This window comes from Gracilinanus agilis, chromosome 4, assembly GCF_016433145.1.
Source record: "Gracilinanus agilis isolate LMUSP501 chromosome 4, AgileGrace, whole genome shotgun sequence".
NCBI classification, from domain to species: Eukaryota; Metazoa; Chordata; class Mammalia; order Didelphimorphia; family Didelphidae; genus Gracilinanus; species Gracilinanus agilis.
The window spans coordinates 361,692,129-361,711,390 of NC_058133.1; the positions used below are offsets into that span (position 1 = coordinate 361,692,129).

Below are 19,262 nucleotides of genomic sequence, written 5' to 3' on the forward strand. Positions count from 1 at the left end.
AAATAATAGGGATTTTTAGAAAAGGAGAGAATCGGGGTATAGATAATGAGTTCAGTTTTAAACATATTGAGTTTAAGATGTCTACAGGTAGCAGCTGGTGAGGCAGTGAGTAGAACTTGGCCTGGAGTCAGGAAGACCTGAGTTCAAATTCAGATTCAGACACTAGTAACCTATCCCAGGCAAGTCACTTAACCTCTGACTCAATTTCCTCATCTTCTTAATGAGGATAATAATAGCACCTACTTCCAAAAGTTAAGACCAAATCAAATAATATATTTTTAAAGTACTATACTAAATAGTACTAGCACCTAGTAGGTACTATATAAAATGGAGATAATAAAGGAGTTCTTCCTTTGTGAAGATTAATTTATTTAAAAAATAAATGTCAAAAAAGTTTAATTTATAAATAGTTAATGAAATAAATAAAGTATATTTGAAAGATAAAATCAGAAAACACTTTAAAAAGTATTTATTATTTTATCCACATAGGTGCTAGCAAAATGAGGGTAATAATAGCACCTACCTAACAGGATTGTTATGAGAATCAAATCAGAGTAAATGAAAGCTTAAAATTTTTTTAATGTAATTGGGTAACATTTAATGAAATAAGTTTAAAACATTTTGAAAAAAATATAAAATCAGATGATATATTTTTTAATTGCTTTGTACTGTACCTAGCACATAGTAGGTCAAGATGAGATCAAGTCAGAAAATATTTTTTAAAAGCAGTTAGAAGTGTCTGACACTTAGTAGGTGCCTTATAGATGCTCACTCCTTTCCTCTATAGGACATCCTTTGTTAAAACACAACCTACATAAAGCATGGTGACAGATTCTTTGAGCTAACATAAATGCTAGCGCAGTTGCAAGGAGGAAGGCTACTAGTATCCATAGCAACCAGGGACCGCCTTTCACGCTTTTAAAAATGGCCGCCAGCATGTCTATTTCTCTCCCACGGGGCCTTGGATTTCCCCATTGGACAATACGACCCAAGTCTGGTGTTTAGTAGCGGATGTGACATCATCAAGGAACTTCCGGTTCCGCCTGTGGGAACCAGGGCTGAGAGAACTACACCGGTTTCATCTTTACAGTCGCAACGCACGTGGATCTTGGTGTACTGGTTGCTGGAACGATGGCCGATTTGGACCGAATAGTGTAAGTGGGAAGTGGTGGTGAAGGGTTTTATCGTTAACCCTGGTGCTGTTCGAGATAGCGGAGCGGCCCTCCGTGCCTCTCCTCGTCATTTTTCTTGACCTAGCCCCAGAGGGAGTATGGCTGTGTCCAGTCCGAGGGGACCCGCAGGCGATGCGGCCCCTTGGTTCTGAGGTTTCTGGCAGAGAATCGCGGCCAACTGTTAGAAAGTGAGCTGCGGCCACAAGAGATGTTGGCTTCTTTTTACTACGCCCTGCGTTCTTACTCCATTCTCCTTTTTCCTCCATGCAACAGTCTAGGCCTCCCCTACCTGCGCCTCAGTTCTGAGAGGTGTCTGATCCTTAGCTGGGGAGACCCGGAGCCTGATCTGGTGGTGTTTGACGGCCCAGCATTAGTGTTTATATTTCTAGGTCCTGCCTCCCACCTCCTCCCCGTGGCTGGTGTGACATAGGGGTGTTTGTTCTTGTTGAATGAATGAGTTCTTTACTCTCTGTTACTCTGTCACTGATGAGAGAGATGCAGAATAAAACTTCTCTCCAATCCCTTTTCTTTGAATTGCTGTCCGTGCTTAGCCTTTCCCTAAAATGAACCTATTAAGGTAGATAGTGCAAGTGTTAGGATCCTTTTAAAAACATGTTTTTCAGATCCTCTCCCTCTCCCTACCAGTCTCCTTCCCTCCTTCTCTCCCTCTCTGCTTTCATCCCTTTCTATTCCCTACCCTCTCTTCCTCCCTTCCTCCTTCCCTTCCCTCTTTTTCCTTCTCTTCCTGTTTTTCCCTTTCTTTCTCCCTGCCTCTCCCTTCGTTATCTCTTTCTTTTCTCTCTACCTTCTTTCCCCCTTCTTTCCCTCTCTTGCTCCTTCTCTTTCCTTCCTCCATCTCTTTCTCTCCCCTTCTCCCTCTTTCCATTTCTCTGCCTTACTTCCTCTCTTTGCTTCTCCCCTCTCCTCCCGCATTAATAAGGCAAGAACAAAAAAATCTATTACAGACATTTACAGTCGAATAAAACGAATTCCTGTTTGGCTTTGTGCCACCCCCCCTCCCCAATAATGTCTCATATATTTTTGAATCTGCACTCTATGAGTGAATATGCACTCTCATCTATTTTGATGAGAAAACTAAGGCCCAAAGAGGTTAAGTAATTCTGTTTAAGGAAATAATTGAATTAGCATTGGTTTTTTGACTACAGTTTTGACTGCATTTCCCACAATTGGAGGGGGGGAGGAAAGAATACATTTTTTTTCAGGATGTAATGAGGAACTCTCATTAATTAAGGAATTGAGGCACCCTTTAGTTGAACTTTAACTTTTAGCAGATACAGTAATTAAATAATTAATGTCTCCATTACAATATCATCAACCTGTCAGTATGATTAACACTATAATATCCTCTCATTGTAGATAGTGAGAGTAGTAGAATTGGAGTCCTTGCCATTTTATTACCTTTGTTAGATGGAAAAGATGTACTAGGTTTCATTTCCTCATCTGTAAAATGAGGAGTTTATTATACTAAGTGACCTCAAAGTATATCTGTAGCTTTAAATTTGTAGGTATGATGATCATGTGTGGAAATTATGTTTCTGACCTGTTGACATTAGGAAATGCCTTAATTTTTCATTTTAATTCAACAAACATCTATTTAGTACCTAATATGTGCTTGTTGATGGGGAAATAGGAAGATAAATAAGACATCCTCATTTTCTTAGAAGTTGCATTACAAGTCTGTGTAACTGAGGGCCATGGGAAAATGGAAAAGTCTAGGGGTAGTTCAGTTTTGGGAGGGTAGATTTGATTTTTAAATGGGTACAGTTTGAGCCATGTTGGAAAATCTAAGAAAAGATAATTAGCTACTGTTTGAAAATTAAACTCTGGAATTCGGATAATTAAGGCTAAATAATCTAGATGAATTATCTGTTTAAGATGCTAATGGAAGCTATGGGAATATATGACTAGCAGAAACAGCACAAGATTTGAGGCTTAGCGGTTTGTCTAACTGACATTAAACATTTAGTTGGGGATATTCTGTTTGGATTCGATTAGATTAATTTGCAGAAGTTATTATGAAATAACACTCCCCTTAGCTGTTAAACTCTCTTGAAATTATTTTCTCTTTACTTTTCCACATACATGTTGTATGTATTACCCTTCTCTAACCCTCAATATAATCTCAAAGAGTGCAAAGACTATAATTTTTGTCTTTCATAGTACATTTTCACAGTGAATAGGTATTTGTCAAGTTGAATCATTAACTACTACTCTGGGTCTGGCAGAGAACTTGATGATAAATTAAAGATTATAAATTAGTTGAGTTTTGTTCATTGTAATAGTAATCATTATAACTGAACTTAATAATAGTCATTACAACTAAACTTTATCATTGTAACCAGTTCTTAAGACTTTTAGGCTTAAAATATTACAATGTAAGCCCAATTCCCTACCCTCATTTAGTGAGCAAAACCAAGGATCAGTTGAGGAAGATAAGAAAGCTAGGAGATGAATTAACCTGAATTCAAGATGTTAACCTACTACTGGACTCCATTGGTACAGGGAGTGGTAGATAATGAACCTTCTGGAGAATGTTAAAGAAGGTTGACTAAGTCCATGCCCCTTAGAAGGTCCCTGGTTTTAGAGGGCACTCAGGGTTGGTTCTTCTTACAAGAGGATGCTCATCTAATTTAGGTTTTCTGCATCTGTAGCACAAAAAAGAATAAGAACTTTTGAACTAGAAGGAACTTAGCTTCATGTATAAACTATTGGATTTAGAAAGACCTGAGTTCAAATTCTACCTTTAACCTGTACCTGATGAGTGAAGACTCACAATCAAGTGGTCAGCATAATTAAGAACCAATCATAATTTTAATTGGGTGGGGGTTGTATCTGTACCTAATCACTAATCAGTATAAAAGAGCTGTTCTATCTGTGTCAGGGGTCTTGGGTTACTGAGGGATCATTGATCCCTATTATTGGTAACTTCTAGCCTTACCAATAAATAAATAAGCTTGGACTTTTTGTGCCTTTTTCTCTTATTATCCAAAGATTTATTGCAACAGGCCATTCAACCTAATTCTGAATCCACCTAAGTACTCATGCAAAGCCTATACCTTTCCATCTTGTCCACAAGAATAGCCTCAAAAAGTTTGTCATTACTTTCCAAAATCTAGGTAAACTGTACTTACATCATTCGCTTACTCAACCTGTGTCTATTAAAAAAAGATAGTATGTGGTACAGTGGGAAGAGCACTGTATTTGGAGTGTGAGAACCTGGCCCCAGCTTATCTTTCCAACATCATTATACATTATTCCTCTTCCCAAACTCTTAAGAACCTGCTAAAGTGGTCTTTTTGCTGTTTTTCACACATTTTACTTCATCTTCAGTTTCTTTGCCTTTGCTTCAGCTGTTTCCCATATCTAGAATGCATTGCCTCCTGACCTCTGCCTTATAGACTTTGATGGTCCGAAGCATATCCACTCCATAATGTGTATCATCAGTATAGAATTTTAGTGGAGAATTTATCCTCCTTCAGTATTTTATGATTTGGTCTCAAATTATTTTTTACATTAATGTAATTCATGATAAGTTACTATTTTAATATAAGCATATGTAACCAAAGAATATATATATATATAAAAGCAAAAATCATGTTATTTTTGAAAGAGAATGCACATTAGTCAAATGATTATTTTGACCTAAATGTAGATGCTTTATTATTAGTGTGATTTCTAACCCGTCAATTTCTTTGTACAGAAAGCCCAAAACAAAACGGGCGAAGAGATTCCTTGAGAAGAGAGAACCTAAACTCAATGAAAATGTTAAAAATGCTATGCTTATTAAAGGGGGAAATGCAAATGCAACAGTTACTCAAGTACTTAGGGATGTGGTGAGTATGTTTTTAAAAAAACCTAAGACTTTATTTCTATAGTTAATGAAAGTAACCAAGAAAGTTTTCAGTAAGGCTCTTTAATTTAATTCAATTTACTCATCTATTGGAGTAAGGCCCTACTTTTGAGAAATGAAAAGACTTATTTATACTGGGAGGGGACTGTTGAAGAGTATTGAAACTTTGTTTTAAAGGAAATTCAAAGTGATGTCAAGAAGGATGATATTTGAAAAATTATGATACCTTAAAAATGATAGGTGAAAAAATATTGATGCATTGTTTGGCCAGTCTTCATGGCAGACAAATCTGGGGATAGAGAAGTATGTAGTAATCCAGATAAGAAAAGGCTTTTACTTTAAGGATTGGAATAATTTCGGGTAGTAAATACTAAAATAATTTAGTTTTTACTGAGTTTTCAGGTCATTTTGATGTTTTCATGACTCTAAATTCTTTTTTGCAGTATGCTTTGAAGAAACCTTATAGTGTTTTATATAAAAAGTAAGTAATGTTTTAATGTTTTTCAAAATCAAGTTTACAATTTGGAATATGACTTAATATTGGGCAATAGCCTCATGAGGAGGCTGTCCATTGAGGCTAGAAAGATATATTGGGGCCAAGTCATAAAAGACTTTAAAAGATAAAGAGAAGAGTTCATATTTATTTTATATTAAGGGCATGAGGAAGAATTTGATGGGATAGGGCAAGTGCTCAAACTGCAACCCCCACACCGCAATTGAGCCTTCTCCTTACTCCTCCTTTCCCTAGACAAAGGAGCGGGAGGAAGAGCTCCCATTGGGTTGGTGGGCAGAGGGGCAGAGAAATGTCCACAGGTATATTAGAGTGGGGGAGGGGAACAGCCAATACAGGGATAGGGGATTCAGGGAAAATTACTGTGGCAGCAATGTGTAGAATAGATTAGCAAGATACACGTGACAGACCAATTAGGAATTTTTTGCATTAATATAGACAAGAAGTACTGAGGTCCTGAACTACGGTAGTAGTTATGTAAGTGAAGCAATGGGTTTAGATGCAAAAAGTGCTGTGAAGATAAAGATCATTGTCAGGGTTTTGAACCTGGAAAGATTGTAAGGATGCTGTGTCTTTAAATAGGGGAATCTGGAGGCAGGTTGGGTTGAGGGAGAAAAATAATGAGTTCAATTTTTGTAACTAATATTCTTCACTTCAAGTTACCAAAACAAAACAAACTTTGTCCATATTCGGACATTTTATCTAATCATATCAACCTCAAAGTAAAGAAGTAAATAGCTTTTAGAGGGTAAAACCTAATGCCTAATTTAAGAACCTACCAGTACAATAGAGACTTTTAACATTTGCAAAAATCACATAACTAATGTCTGAGGCTGGATTAGAACACAACTCTTCCTGACATGAAGCCCAATGCTTTCTCTATCAAGTCATCTAGTTGCCTAATGAGTAATGACCGGAGAATATACTTGGCCGAGGGTTGGGTGGGTTAGAAGGGATTGGAGGGTATGATAGGTGAAGAATAAAATTAGGAGGAGGCATAAGGAGAGGTGGAATGAGAATTGTTATAATCAGAAATTATAATTAAGGAAGTAGAAAACTTGTAGGTAATGGTTAGATCCAGAGTGTGTTTATCCCATTTGTATCTGAGGTGAAGTAAAGGAGTAGATGATAGGATTTACAGTGGTTAAGGAATTGGGAAATTAGGAGGGATTGAGGTTAACATTTGTGTGGATATTAAAGAGCAGGAGTTGGGGAGGAGAGAGTCAGGAGGGAAAATGATCTGGAGGTAGGTGGGCTACAATCACTGTAATTTTATTGAATATTCTCACTTAATTTCCAGTGTATACTAATGGGTTGAGAGAAAAAGTATAGCCGTGGCTGTATTTGTAGGGGAACTTTAGATTTTAGTGAGGATTAACAGATAAGAGGGATTGTAAGAGAGGTCCAAGATGAAGAGGAGTTTGTTCACTATGAAATGGAGATTCCAGAGGACATACTGAATAGGAAGCCATTATGGATATGTGGTCTGGAGAAAATATTTTTAAGTGTCAGTGGTATATACATATTTGAATTTGCTTACATTTATGTTTATATCCTTAGAAAAAATATTACAAGACCTTTTGAGGATCAGACATCACTGGTAAGTATAAAGCAACCTCTCTAAGATATTAAGGCTTGATGCAATCTTTGAGATAGCCAAGTACCATGATTTGCAGTGAGGGGAATTTGCTGCATATGAAAAATAAATCATGCTATATATGAAATATGTGGAATGAATGAAACAATCTATTTTGGACAAAAACCATTTCTGTCATTGGCTTAAATGATCTGTGAGTTTATCACACTAGACCAGTGGTGTCATACACAGAGATAGGGGTCACTAAATTGTACTTAAGGATCCCTGTGGGCATTGGCTTAATAAATCACATATTAACATTGTCTATTTTCTATTGTATTTTTATTTATTTTGTTAAATACTTACCAATTATATTTTAATCTGGTACAGTCCACATTGGGGAGTGTTGTGGGCTTTATGGGCCATGTATTTGATACTTTTGCTCTAGGTACTCCCTCCACTGATGCATACTTCAACTCTTTGTGACTTACAGTAGGCAGTTTTTGTAGTTTCTGCAGCTAAAAAATCCATTACCATGTAGCCACCATTATGTCTCATCAGACACCACAAAGCTGGTATACAGGTGACAGATGTAGTATATCACCAAGGCTTTAAGGGAAGAAACTCTTTTCATCTTGATAGGAACTACCAGACCTTGTGCTCTGCTGGGATAGCCTTCAAGAGATCACATCCCAGTAAAGCACTGGAGGGGGGTTCATGAGAAATATTTGACCTAGGAGGTGCTTTTATATAGTATTTATGATTATTTTTGCCATACATTTTAAAAAGGAAATCAGCCATAAACTAACAGAAGACACATCCCAAAACAAATGGAATGGGATAGCTTAGTGTCCAAGTACAAATGGTTCTTGATGTAGGGGCCAGTGAGCTTCACTGCAGTGGAGGGGATGGAAAACGTGATGGAAAATGAGGCAGAAAGGGATCTAGCAGCAATAAGGCAGAAGAAACCCATGAAACAGGAAGACATGGGATGGACCTTAGATTCACACATGCACATTATATGTCCCAGTAGGAAAACAGAGATATTCCTAGATTAGGAGACAAACAATGGAACACCAATAGGTTAAATTCCTTACATTTAACGAGGGAGGGGTGTATGTGTCTCTGTGTCTATGTCTGTATGTTTAAAATTAAAGGCAAAATATAAAATAACTCATGCTGAGAATCCCATTAGGGGAAAGAAAAGGCCACTAGTTTCCTACAAGTAGCCCTTCAGAAATGATTTTGTCCTTCTTAAATAGTTGGGGCTCCAGGGAGGGGTGGAAGAAGTGATTCTTCTGCTCCCCTCTGAAATTGGCATTATTGTTATTTCCTTTTTTTTTTTTAAAGCCCTTGCCTTCTGCCTTATAAGATCTTGATACTGGTTCCAAGGCAGAAGAACCATAAAGACTAGGCAACTGGGGTTAAGTTACTTGCCCAGGATCACATAGCTAGGAAGGGTCTGGGGTCAAATTAGAACCCAGGACCTCTTATCTCTAGGCCTGGCTTTCAACTTGCTGAGTCACATTGCTGCCTTCTGTAAATGGCTTTTTAGGAGATATAACATCGTTGACTTAGAAAAATGAGGAGGTAAGTGTGTAAGGAATATTGCATTGCTGTTAGATGTGCTGAAATAAATGGGTAACTTGTCCTAGATTGATGGTATACTAGGAAAGTAGACTTGGCTGTCTGTAACAGGCTGTGGGCTGCTCTGGTAGGCCTAGCACCTGACTATCTGGTAAAATGCAATCTGACTGATACTTGAGTTTATAAAAAGAACACAGGTTTATTTCAAAGTCCAAACAGGTAAAGAAAGGGCCAAAGGATTTCCCCTAATATCTGGGTTTCTAACTCCTCCCACCAACCCCCTCTTCTCACAACCCCCTCTTTTGTTTCTTGAATGCTCTTTGATCTATTCTGCCTATCTTGAACCCCAAAACCCTATCTAGCTACCTGATTACAGGCCCCCCAACATATTTGGTTGACTTGGTTATAGTTCAGATTGAAAGATAGGTGGGTTAGCAAAGTCACCCAGAGATCTAGCCAAAGATGGCTAGGTCTCAGTTCAGACAGACTGCTTTTTTGGCTCAGGTTGGCTTCTTCATAGTAGTAGATGAAAATATATCAGGGCACTGGAACATGGGAATCAGGATAAAGCACAGGAGAAATCCGGATGGATCTGATCTCTTCCTTGAAGACAGGATGGTTGGTAACAGGAATCTCAGAAACAAGGCCACTGGCTTCCAACAGAAAGTCTGTTAACATAGGCTGGAAGTGATCTCTCTAAACTCCTCCAGAGACAGGAACACTCCCTGTTCAGACTTGAGAGTCTCCTTAAATTTGTTCCATACATTCCTTGAAACCTTTCTTATTTCGTTCCATGTGTGAACCAACCTTGGGATGCAAAAGCAATTCATCTGACTTTTGCAAACAATATTCTTCATCTTTTTTTTTACAGTGCTGAAGAGAGAGATATATTCCAGAATTACTGGTTTTAAAAAAAGTCAGTTAAACACTTAGATATCTAAGAAATAACTGTTTTTGTAAAGAACATAAATTTCTGCTTTTAATAGCCCTTTCTTTGGTTTTATTGATTCACTTTTTAAAAAATCCAGTTTTATACTAATACCCCCCTCCCTTGTTTTTTTAAGTTAAAACTGCTTCATAAAGTTATAATGATTGATAGTATATAATATTTTATGCTCAGGCTATTATTTTTCTACCAAGAAAAAGGAATTGTGTTCCAAAATCAGACTTCTGGAAAATACCTGGTCAATTCATTTGATCTGAATTCTACTACCTTTTAGTCTTTTGATTATTTAGTATCATTTTGTATATTGTTATGCTTCAACTTTTTTTACTCTGTATCTATTCCTGGGGCTTCCATAATATTCATATGCCAGTTTCTTTAGCCATTTTCCAATTGATGAGCTATCCGCTTTAGTTTCAGTGCTGTTGTGTTTTAATTTTTTAAAAACTGCTACTGTAAATATTTTGTCTTTTATGTGATTTTCTTCTTTGTAATTAATCTCTTTGGTGTATATGCCCAGAAGTGAGATGGCTGGTCAAAGAATATGAATAGCTTATTTTTCACCAAATTGTATATTGTTTTCCAGAATAGTTAGGCTAGTTTACAGTTCCAATAACAGTATGCACCTGTTCCTGTCTTCCCACCATCTCTCAAGCATTGATTGTTTCAGGATTGAGGGGAAATTCATAGTTTATTGGTTTTTATTTCTCCTATTAGTGATTAGGAACATTCTTTCTTATGGTTGTTGATAGGTCATATTTTTTGTCTCTTGAAAACTGTTCCTATACTTTGACCTATCGACAACCACAAGAAAAAATGTTCCTAATCACTAATAAGAGAAATATAAGCCAATAAACTTTGACCACTTATCTAAACCATTATCTATTGGAGAATAACTTTTGGTTTTATTATATGTGTATCTCAATTGCCTGTCGATTTTAGATACAAAACTTTTAGATATCATGCTTGATGTAGATTCTGGTCCCTTGTGTGCCCCTCCCTGCTTCTTCACCCCAACTTTAGCTTTTCTTTTATTCTAACTGCAGTGATGTTTAGATATAAACTTTTAAATTTTCCTTTCTTTGGTTTTATAGGAATTTTTTTCAAAGAAGTCAGACTGTTCCTTATTCATGTTTGGGTCTCATAATAAGAAGCGACCAAACAATCTCATAGTAGGTAAGATTGATCTACATGAAAGAATGATCATAACTGATTGAGACCCTATCTTTCAAGTTATATTATTTAGTTTTAGATTTAGGAATAAGCAGTATATTCTAAAGATATTTGTGTGCTGTTGAATACAATCATGTAATTCCTTAGCTTCTAGTTTTCATCCATAAAATGGGTATGTAATACTAATCTCCCCTATATTATCTGGAATAGTAGATTGATATGGTTACAAAAGAGTTTAGGTATACATGATTACAAAATGGTTTTTAAAAATGAAAACAATTAAAATACCAAGTCAGTAATAAAATTTTCTTAAAAATCCCTCTGACTTATTATTTAGCAGATTTGCCCACATAACTCATATACTAAGCAGAAGAGGCAAAGGTTTGATTAAGTAAGGGACAGTGTGTCTTTAAGGAATGGGAGTGGTGGGAAGGCTCATGGATACCTAGAACATATATAGCACTGTATATTTAGGTAGAAATCATGTGGGTTTCCTTTCTAGGTCGTATGTATGATCATCATGTCCTAGATATGATTGAGCTGGGTATTGAGAAGTTTGTCTCACTTAAAGATATTAAGGTAAGATAATTTTTAAAAATTTCTTTTATAATATTGATGCTGTCACTCTAGTGACATCTTCTGGTGAGTAGTTACGCTACATTTTTGCAAACTAAACTGGAAGGCTTCTGTTTTCTTGTTATACTATAAGGCATAAGAGATGGATATATCTACATGATTACAGAATCATAGTATATTAGAATGAAAAGATTACAGATTATTTGTGTTTTTCTTATTCATGTGTAGGAACATTTTTCATATAGTTATTGATCATATTTTGTCAGTTTTCAAAATTATTCATATACTTTGACTTCTTGTCTTTTGGAGAAGAGCTCTCATTCCATATAGATGTCTCCATTTCTTATAGATTTTCATAGATGGGGAAATCCATCTAATTAAGAAAGAGGGTTTTTTTGTTTCCTTTGCTCAAAGACATAGCAACCTCTGTAAGAGGGAGATTTTAGGTATTTTATATATTTTATAGAGTTGTTCTAATTTGCATTTCTCTAATTAGTAGTAATTTAGAGTATACTCTTCATATGGCTATAGATAGCTTTGATTTCTTCTTCTGGAAACTGTCATATCTTTTGACCATTTATCATTTTTATAAATTTGACTACCTCTGCCTTTTTTTTTTTTTTTTTTTTTTAGTTCAGCTGAAACATTTTAGATTCTGCTCCAGCTCTTTATTTTAACTTTGGGCGTGTTAATCTGTTTCAAGTATGTCTCTTTTAAATAACATATTGTTGGATTCTGGTTTCTAATTGTGTAATTAGAATGTTGTACCCTAAAGACTCCATCCAGAATTCTTTTTCTCATCCCAAAATTCTTTTTTCTTTTGTCCCCCACATTGCCTCCTCACATTTTGTTTATAAATTGACTGTAACCCCGCCTTTTTGCGCTCTTCTCTCTCAATCGTGGCTGGGTTAGCTCCCTCTTTACTCTAGCTTTTTATTTTCCTTTACTTTAAGTTATTATTAATAAATCTTATTAAATAGAATACTTAGAGATATTATATATTAATTTTTAAGCTTACATAATCCATTCTGATATCTGCTTCCATTTTATAGGTGAGCTCATCTTATTCATATTCACAGCTGACTACTGTATATTTCTCTCTATCCCATTATCTTCTGTTTCTTTACAACACAGACACACATACAGATATTCTTCCTTCTTTGAACCAGTTCTGATGAGAATAAAGTTAAAGCATTGCTTGTCATTCCCAATTCCCGTTTTCCTCTCCATTTAAAGGCTCTTCCTTGCACGCTTCTTTTATGTGAGGAAAATTTTCCCCATTTTGCCTTTCCCTTCCTTCTCCCAGTGTATTCCTTCTTTCTCCTGTCTTCATTTTTTTGGAGATCATCCTAACACTTGACTCCCATCTAAGCCCTCTGTCTATATTAATTTCTTTTAATTGCTTGAACAATGGTAAAGTTCTTAGCAGTTATGTAAAAGGGAAAAGGGGGAGTTTTGGCTGAATATTAATATTTAAAGGTATGGTTGCCAAGAATTGAAATAATCTCAATTCTAAAGGATTTTAGTAATTTATTTACAAAATATGAGAGTGGAAATAGAGTAAGAGATCTAGTTTAAAGAACTAGACTGTGTACTCCTTGGCTTTACTCTGGCAGGGCTCCAGAGTACCAAGCTGGAGAGCCTAACTTTTCCTAATCAAGGGATCCTCCAGGAGGTTGGTACCTCCAGGGAGGCTAAGGTAGTCAGCCTTCTTCACTCACCACGTGTAGTTCTAAGGGAAAGATTAAGAACAGTCTCACCAAGTTCATGGTCCTAACCAGAGCTTATTCAGGTCCAGTTTTAGGCAGAAGAGAACTGAACTGATCTGAACTGGAAGTTGTTACTCTCTTTTAAAGGGCCTTCTTTTGCATCACTTCCGGTGCCTTCCTCTTGGTTTACATGTCAAATCACAACAGACACTTTTCTTAGGACTGCCTAGGAGGCAGTCAGTAAATTTTGATTCATCACTCACTTTTGCACAAGTGGATCACAGACCTTCCAACTTGTGAATTAAATGGGGATGTTCTCACCTTTGGTGATTAGATTAAGGATAGGCAGGGCAGGTTTAATTTCATTATCGCTGTTACATGAATCATCTTCCTATATAGGAATATAAAAGTTTAACTTTATTAAGTTGCTCTTCCAAGTTTACCTTTTAATGCTTTTCTTGAGTCTTGTGTTTAAATGTCAGTTTTTATATTCACCTTTGTTCTTTTCATCAAAAATGCTTGAAAGTCCTGTATTTCATTAAATATCTATTTTCCCCCTGAAGGATTATACTCAATTTTGCTGGGTAGGTGAATCTTGATTTTAAGCCTAGCTTCTTTGCCTTCTTGAATATCATATTTCAAGTCCTCTTCTCCTTTAATGTGGAAGTTACTAAATCTTGTGTGATCCTCACTATGGTTCCACTGTACTTGAATTGTTGCTTTTTGACTGATTTTAAGTATTTTCTCTAGGAGCTGTGGAATTTGACTATAATATTCTGGGAGTTTTAATTTTTCAATTTCTGTTTTACCCCCTGAGTCTAAGATATCAGGGCAGTTTTTCTTTGATCATTTCTTGAAATATGATGTCTGGGCTTTTCCTTTGATCATCATAGCTTTCAGGCTGAATAATAATTCTTAAATTTTTTTCTCTTTGATCTATTTTCCAGGTCAGTTGTTTTTTCTTCTTTTTTCTGATGAGATATTTAAATTTTCTATTGTTTTCATCCTTCTGATTTTGTTTTACTGTTTCTTGATTTCTCATTAAGTCATTAGCTCCACTGGCCCAATTCTAATTTTAAGTGAATTATTCTCTTCAATGAACTTGTTTATACTTTTCCATTTGGCCAGTTTTATTTTTTTAAGTTGTTCCTTTTTTTCCAGTAAATTTTTGTACCTCTTTTGCTATTTGGCCAATTCTGCTTTTTAAAAATTTCTTTTCTTCAGTGGCTTTTGTACCTCTTTAATCATTTGGCCTATTCTGTTTTTTTAGGTGTTATTTTCTTCAGTATTTTTTTGGGCCTCCTTTTGGGCTATTAACTCTTTTTATAATTTTCTGCATTACTCTCATTTCTTTTCCTAATTTTTCCTCTCTCTTATTTGATTTTTAAAATTATTTTTGTGCTCTTCTAGTAATTCTTTTGGAGACCTGTGACCAAGTCATATTTTTCTTTGAAGCTTTTCATTTAGCTCTTTTGACTGTTGTATTCATCAGAGTTTATGTCTTGCTCTTCCCTGTCACCATGTGCTCAGGTTCTTTTTTTGTTATTTGTTCATTTTTCTAGCCCATTTTTTATCTTAAAACGTTATTTTAAATTTGGACTTTGTTCCTAGGATGGAGAGGGCACTGTCCCAAGCTTCAAGTTTTTCATATTGCTGTTTTCAGATCTAGTTTTGGGGAGCAGCTAGATGGCTCAGTAGATTGAGAGCCAGGCCCAGAGAAGTCCTGCATTCAAATCTGGCCTCAGATACTTCTGGTTGTGTGACCCTGGGCAAGTCACTTAATCCTCATTGCCTAGCCTTACCTCTCTTCTGCCTTAGAATCAATACACAGTATTGATTCTAAGTCAGAAGGTAAATGTTTAAGAAAACAAAAACACATCTAGTTTGGGAGGAGCAGGAAAGATCTCTTAAGTTTTCAGTTCTTCCAGGGGAATATGATCTAAGGGGAGATGTGGTTACTGCTCTCTTGGATTGTGTGCTGGTCTGCGAATAACCACAAGCACTTTTTTCTGCCCTGGAATTGTGACCACATTGCCTACACACCTTTGGCCACAAGTACTAATGAGTTAGGTAATCTGATTTCTAATTGGAGAAAAGATTAGGGGCTTTACAAGTTGGGAGGAGAAGAGTAAACAGGTTTAATTCCCTAAATTCAGGAAAGAGATGTTCCACTCCTTCTTAAGTGTTTGTAAACAGTCAAAGGAACATAGAAACAATAACTGATTGATCAGTATAGGACCAGTTTTCAGATAAGATTCATGGGTTGCTTGTGTAAATTGTGTAAATGCTTATAATTTCAGGGGGGTGGGGGAATGCATGATTCAAATCTATTTTTTATTTTCAAAAAATACATTTTATTTTCTCAATTACATGTAATAATAATTTCCCATAAGTGTTTTCTTAAGATATAAGATCCATATTGTCTCCCTCCTTCCCCCTCTGGGAGATGGTAAGCAATTTGATCTGAGTTATATATGTATTATCCTGTAAAACATTTCCATGTTAGTCTTTCTTGTAAGAGAATACTCATATAAAACCAAAACCCCCAAATAAAAACATAAATAAACTAAAGTGAAAAATAGTATGCTTTGATCTGCATTCTGACTCTCAACAGCAGTTCTTTTTCTGGAAGTGGATAGCATTCTTTGTCATAAACTCTTCAGAATTGTCCTGCGTTGTTGTATTACTAAGAGTAGCTAAGTCTTTCACAGTTGAACATTGTATAATATTGTTGTTACTATGTATAGTATTCTGCTTATTTCATTCTGTATCAGTTCATGTAAGTCTTTATACCTTTTTTTGAAATCATTCTATTCATCATTTCTTATAGCACAATAGTATTCCATCACCAATATAAACCACAATTTCTTCCACCATTCCTTAATTAATGGACATTTCCTCAATTTCCAATCTTTGCCCTCACAAAAAGAACTGCTATAAATATTTTTGTACAAGTAGGTCCCTTTTTTATGATCTCTTTGGGATACAAACCTACTAGTGATATTACTGTATCAAAAGATATGCAGATGGGTAGCTCAGTGGATTGAGAGCCAGGCCTAGAGATGGGAGATCCTAGGTTCAAATCTGGCCTCAGACACTTCTAGTGATATGTGCCTGGGCAAGACTCTTCACCCCCATTGCCTAGCCCTTACTGCTCCTCTGCCTTGGAAGTAATACACAGTATTGATTCTAAGATGGAAGGTAAGGGTTTTAAAAAAAAGTCTGCAGAGTTTTATAGCCCTTTGGGCATAGTTCCAAATTACCCTCTAGAATGGTTGGATCTGTTCACAATTCTATCATGAATGTATTGGTGTCCCAATTTTGCCACATCTCCTTCAATATCTATCACTTTTCTTTACTATCATATTGGCTGATCTGATAGTTGGTGAAGTGGTACCTTGGAGTTATTTTTGCATTTCTCTAATCAAGAGTGATTTAGAACATTTTTTCATATGATTATTGATAGCTTTGATTTTTTTCATCTGAAAACTGCTTGTTTATATCCTTTGATGATTTGTCAGTTGGGGAATGGCTTGTATTTTTACAAATTTGACTTAGTTCTCTATCTATTTGAGAAATGAGACCTTTTTCAGAGAAATTTGTTATAAAATTTTCCCCCCAGATTATTGTTTCTCTTCTAATCTTGGTTACATTGATTTTATTTGTATAAAAACTTTTAAATTTAATATAGTCAAAATTACTAATTTTAATCTTGTAATAATGTTTTCAGTTTCATGTTTGGTCATAAGTTCTTCATTTCTCCATAGATCTGACAGTTATACTATTCTGTTTCCCTAATTTACTGATGGTATTACCCTTTATATCTAAATCATAGTTATCATTTTGACTTTATCTTGATAGAGAGTATGAGACATTAGTTTATACCTAGTTTCTGCCATACTGATTTGTAGTTTTCTCAGCAGTTTTTGTCAAATAGTGAGTTCTCATCCTCAAATGCTAGGAGCTTTGGGTTTATCAAACACTAGATTGCTAAGTTATTTACCCCAGGATATTGTATATTTAATCTATTCCATTGATTCACCATTCTGTTTCTTAGCCAGGACCATGTTGTCTTGATGATTACTGCTTTATTGTACAATTTGAGATCTGGTACTGCTAGGCTACCTTCCTTGACATTTTTTCATTAATTCCCTTGATATTCTTGACCTTTTATTCTTCCAGGTGAATTTTATTATTTTTTCTCATTCTATGAAATCATTATTTGGTAGTTTAATTGGTATGGCACTGAATAAGTAAATTAATTTAGGTAGAATTGTCATTTTTATTGTATTAGCTAACTACCCATGAGCAATTACTATTTTTCCAGTGTTTAGATCTAACTTGAAATGTATAATTGTGAGAAAAGTCCTTGCATTAAAAATCAACAGCATAAAATAGGTCCTTGGTATCCAAAGAGCAAGTATAGCTGGCCCAGTTTCCTAGCCATGTTGAGCTAGGTTCTAACAATGCAATGATGTTTTCTCCTAATTCCCACAGTTGAATAAAATTTTCTTACAAGACAGACTTTGGACTAGAAAGTGGTTGAATAGAAAGAGAACAGAACTAGTTCTAGAATTGAGTCACAAAATGGAGTCAGTGTGGTTTACCCAGTTTCCACTTAGTCACTTGCTGTCCTTATCCCTTCAGTTTTCTTCAGGTAGTAATGCCCAAGAAGATAAGTACTATGTCTATATTCCATCTGTTATAAATGAGTTTAAATATAAGATACTCTTAATAAAATTTGGCATGTTTTAAAAAATATGTTGATGATTTAGGTACCTGTAGTTGGATATTTTGTAAAGCATTCATGGTTTGAGAGTTCTGGACTCTTTGAGGCCTTGTGCCAGAACTGATTAGAGATCTGGGATCTTGATTATTTTTACTAATGATTCAGCAGATTCAAATGAACATTTATTAAGTTTGTATTATTTAAAGAAGATGAAGCTCAGTGTTGAGGGAGATACTAAGTTTCAGTAGGAAACACCTGTTATTATGAATTTGATAGTCTAAAAGTCATATTGCATTAAAAAACAACAAACAACTGTACAAAATCAAACATTAGTGACAGTGTGAGGCTTATTGTAGAGAGGGATGATTTGAGAAGATCAAGAAGATACCTTGTAAAGCCTTTAGAAATTAGTGCTGTATAAATGCTAGCTCTTATTAGTAGTAGAGCAGGAAGACCCAAGTCCAAGTCCTGCCTCTGACACATACTGGCACTGTGACCATACACAAATAAATACCTAGTGCCCTTAGAGAATTCTGGAAGTTATAGATAGTAGATTCTCACATTGAAAAAAATCACAGGTCCAGACTGAAGAAGGGTCTATGAATGAAATGCATAGGAAGCTTTTTTGGAAGTCTAAAGGAGAAAAACCATTCTTCTGTCCTTTCAAGGAATGAGGTTAGGGGCTACAGGGAAGACTTTGTGGAGGAGGTCGTATCTAAGTTGAGTTTTAAAGGATGGGTAGAAATTAGCAATAAAGGAGATAGTAGGATATTCTGGGCTTAAGGAATAGCTAGAACATGGGCTTTTAGAAGTAGAGTTGTATGTTAGATGGCAGCTAGGTGGCATGGGTGCCAAAGATGGCATGCAGAGAGCTCTCTGTGGGCATGTGGATTCCTCCCCTCCCCCCATTTTGTTATTAGAAAGACCGGGACTCAGCAGAGCTGCTCCCCTTCCCCTCTCCACAGTGTCTGACATTTTCTCATATCCCACGCCCCTCTGCCCAGCAGCCCAGTAGCCCAGTGAGAAGACACAGGGGGTGAGGTGGGTGGCTCACAGGTAGCAGAACTGGAGCAGAGAGGAGTGCTGGGACACTGAGGACATTCTTCATTTTACCCATCCAGCAGCCCAATGGGAGTGCTTTCTCTCTCCCCTGTGTGGGGTAAGATGGGGGGTGGGATGTGCCTGGGACCCAGTGGGGGGGAGGGGCACAGCACTTGGTCTGGAGATGGGGGACGAGTCCTGGCACTCCATCTCTAAAAGGATCGACATCACTGAGTATTGGGCCTGTGGTCAGGAAGGCCTAGGTTCCCAGCCTCAGACCCTTACTGGGTATGTGACTCTGGAAAAATCATTTAACTTTTCTCTGCGTCAGTTTTCTTTTTGTAAATGAGAATAATAATAGCACCTATATCTTG

At 36.2% G+C, this 19,262-nt stretch overlaps 1 protein-coding gene across 1 annotated transcript in view; it reads left to right on the top strand.

Moving 5' to 3' along the window:
• The first annotated feature begins 1,058 nt into the window (after nucleotides 1-1,058).
• RPF2 (ribosome production factor 2 homolog) overlaps nucleotides 1,059-19,262 on the top strand; it is a 60,984-nt gene continuing 42,780 nt past the window's right edge. Inside the window, exons 1-6 of the mRNA XM_044674355.1 lie at nucleotides 1,059-1,154; nucleotides 4,894-5,026; nucleotides 5,487-5,524; nucleotides 7,115-7,154; nucleotides 10,755-10,836; nucleotides 11,336-11,412. Of these exons, the coding sequence (XP_044530290.1) occupies nucleotides 1,132-1,154; nucleotides 4,894-5,026; nucleotides 5,487-5,524; nucleotides 7,115-7,154; nucleotides 10,755-10,836; nucleotides 11,336-11,412 (393 nt within the window). The 5' untranslated portion in view covers nucleotides 1,059-1,131. The remainder of the gene's footprint in view (nucleotides 1,155-4,893; nucleotides 5,027-5,486; nucleotides 5,525-7,114; nucleotides 7,155-10,754; nucleotides 10,837-11,335; nucleotides 11,413-19,262) is intronic.